The 1,897-nt window shown below is 29.7% G+C and overlaps 1 protein-coding gene across 1 annotated transcript; it reads left to right on the top strand.

The window, feature by feature from the left end:
* Positions 1-930, top strand: LOC147534104 (putative F-box protein At1g46840). Its single transcript, XM_086650095.1, has one exon. It carries the CDS (start codon positions 1-3, stop codon positions 928-930), a length of 930 nt encoding a protein of 309 aa, XP_086506221.1.
* The last annotated feature ends 967 nt before the right edge of the window (positions 931-1,897 follow it).

Below are 1,897 nucleotides of genomic sequence, written 5' to 3'. Positions count from 1 at the left end.
ATGTTGAAACCAATCAATGGTTTAACATGTTTTATATACCGTGACTCAGTTCATCATGGTTGTAGTATCTTTAATATCAACACTGGAGAATCAACACCAATATTTCTAAAAACATTGCTGAAAAATATTGTAGATGAAGATGGTTGCTATTATTCCCAGTATGGATTTGGATACGATCCGGAGTCCAAGGAACACAAAGTCCTATGCATATGGCATAAAGATAGATACAAGGCTTCTCCTCCCAGGTATGATAGAGTTTGTGAGGTCTTAACTATAGGTGACAATAAATGGAGAAGGATCGACGATGCCCCACTGAGTGGTTACTACGGAGCTTTGGATGATGCTTGGGAAGGTTCTGTTTATGTTAATGGTGCTATTTACTGGTCCATGAAATACAATCTCATGGAAGTCTTATTGGTATTTCACGTGGGGAGTGAGAGTTTCAGATTAATCCAAGTCCCAGCTGCTAATATCCTCCTCCCCCGCTCGATAATAAATAATAAACGTCTCTATGATTTAGGCGTTCGATTATTAAATGTGGATCATCGTCTAGCTCTAGTACACACAACCAGACACAACAATAACACGGTGACTATCAAGATGTGGATCGTTGACGAAAAACATAACTGGATTGAAGAGACTGTTTTAGTTATTATTGGTAGGAGAGAAGATCGGTTTCATTGTTTTCGAGTCATGAACGATAAAGTTGTGATAATTACAGCCCCAAGAGCCAAACCTGCCAGTGATAATCTCTTCTTCAATGTTTACTATTGCAACTGGGATAAAAATTCTACTTGCAGGAAGATCCAAATCACAACAAGTACTATTGGCTGTCGGATTCCTATTACTAAATATCATGGTTTCTATAATTTTACAACTTCAGTCGAGACCCTTCTCCCTCTTCAAAATCAACATACAAGTATTCCTTAAATAACTCAAGCTTACTGTATATTATGATGCTTACTTTTGATTTTATTGTATATTAGCTTCTTCTAATATTATTAATATACTAGGGTATAACTTGAGAGGGAGATTTTAATTAGTTATTATTTTATTGAGAGAGAGATTTTTATTAGTTATTATTTTGTTGTATTACATTTTTGTTTATTTTCTCTTAAATTAGTTATTATTTTATTGAGAGAGAAATATTTTAATTTCTTTTTTTAACCCTTGAAATTTATTTTGTTTCTTTTTTTCTTAAATTAGAATTTTTATTTCTAAGAAAGAAAAGATTATTATCTTTTAAATAGGTAACTTTATTTCTACGAAAGACTATATTTTAAATTTTGAGAAAGACTTCTAGACGATATCTTTTATTAAAAAAAGACGTTTGTCCCAGTCATCGTTTTCCCTTCTATTTTATTATATAGATTATAATTGAAATTTCTATTTTATTAAAAAAAGACTTCTAGGGTATATCCCGTGCCCTAGGGCACGGACACTTGTATCAATCAAATGTTACGAAATTTATTGTTATATTTTATTGAGAGAGAAATTTTTTTATTAGTTATTATTTTTTTGTTTCTTTTCTATTAAATTAGTTATTATATTATTGAGAGAGATATTTTAATTTCTTTTTAACCATTGAAATTTATTTTGTTTCTTTTTTTCTTAAATTAGAATTTTTATTTCTGAGAAAGAAAGGATTATTATTTTCTAAATAGGTAACTTTATTTCTACGAAGGACTATGTTTTAAATTTTGAGAAGGGCTTCTAGACAATATCTTTTATTAAGAAAAGATATTTATTTCTAAGAAAGAAACGATTATTATTTTTTAAATAGGTAATTTTATTTCTACGAATGACTATATTTTAAATTTTGAGAAGGACTTCTAGACAATATCCTTTATTAAAAAAAGATGTTTGTCCCAGTCATCGTTTTCCCTTCTATTTTATT

This window comes from Eschscholzia californica, unplaced genomic scaffold (genome assembly GCF_041429995.1).
Source record: "Eschscholzia californica isolate CP2 unplaced genomic scaffold, dmEscCali1.0.p SCAF_6, whole genome shotgun sequence".
NCBI lineage: Eukaryota > Viridiplantae > Streptophyta > Magnoliopsida > Ranunculales > Papaveraceae > Eschscholzia > Eschscholzia californica.
Note: the sequence above shows the minus strand (reverse complement) of the source record. Positions and strands in the feature narration are given on the sequence as shown.

Coding starts and splice junctions, on each gene's coding strand:
- LOC147534104 (XM_086650095.1), top strand. CDS start 1: ATGTTGAAACCAATCAATGGTTTAACATGTTTTATATACCGTGACTCA.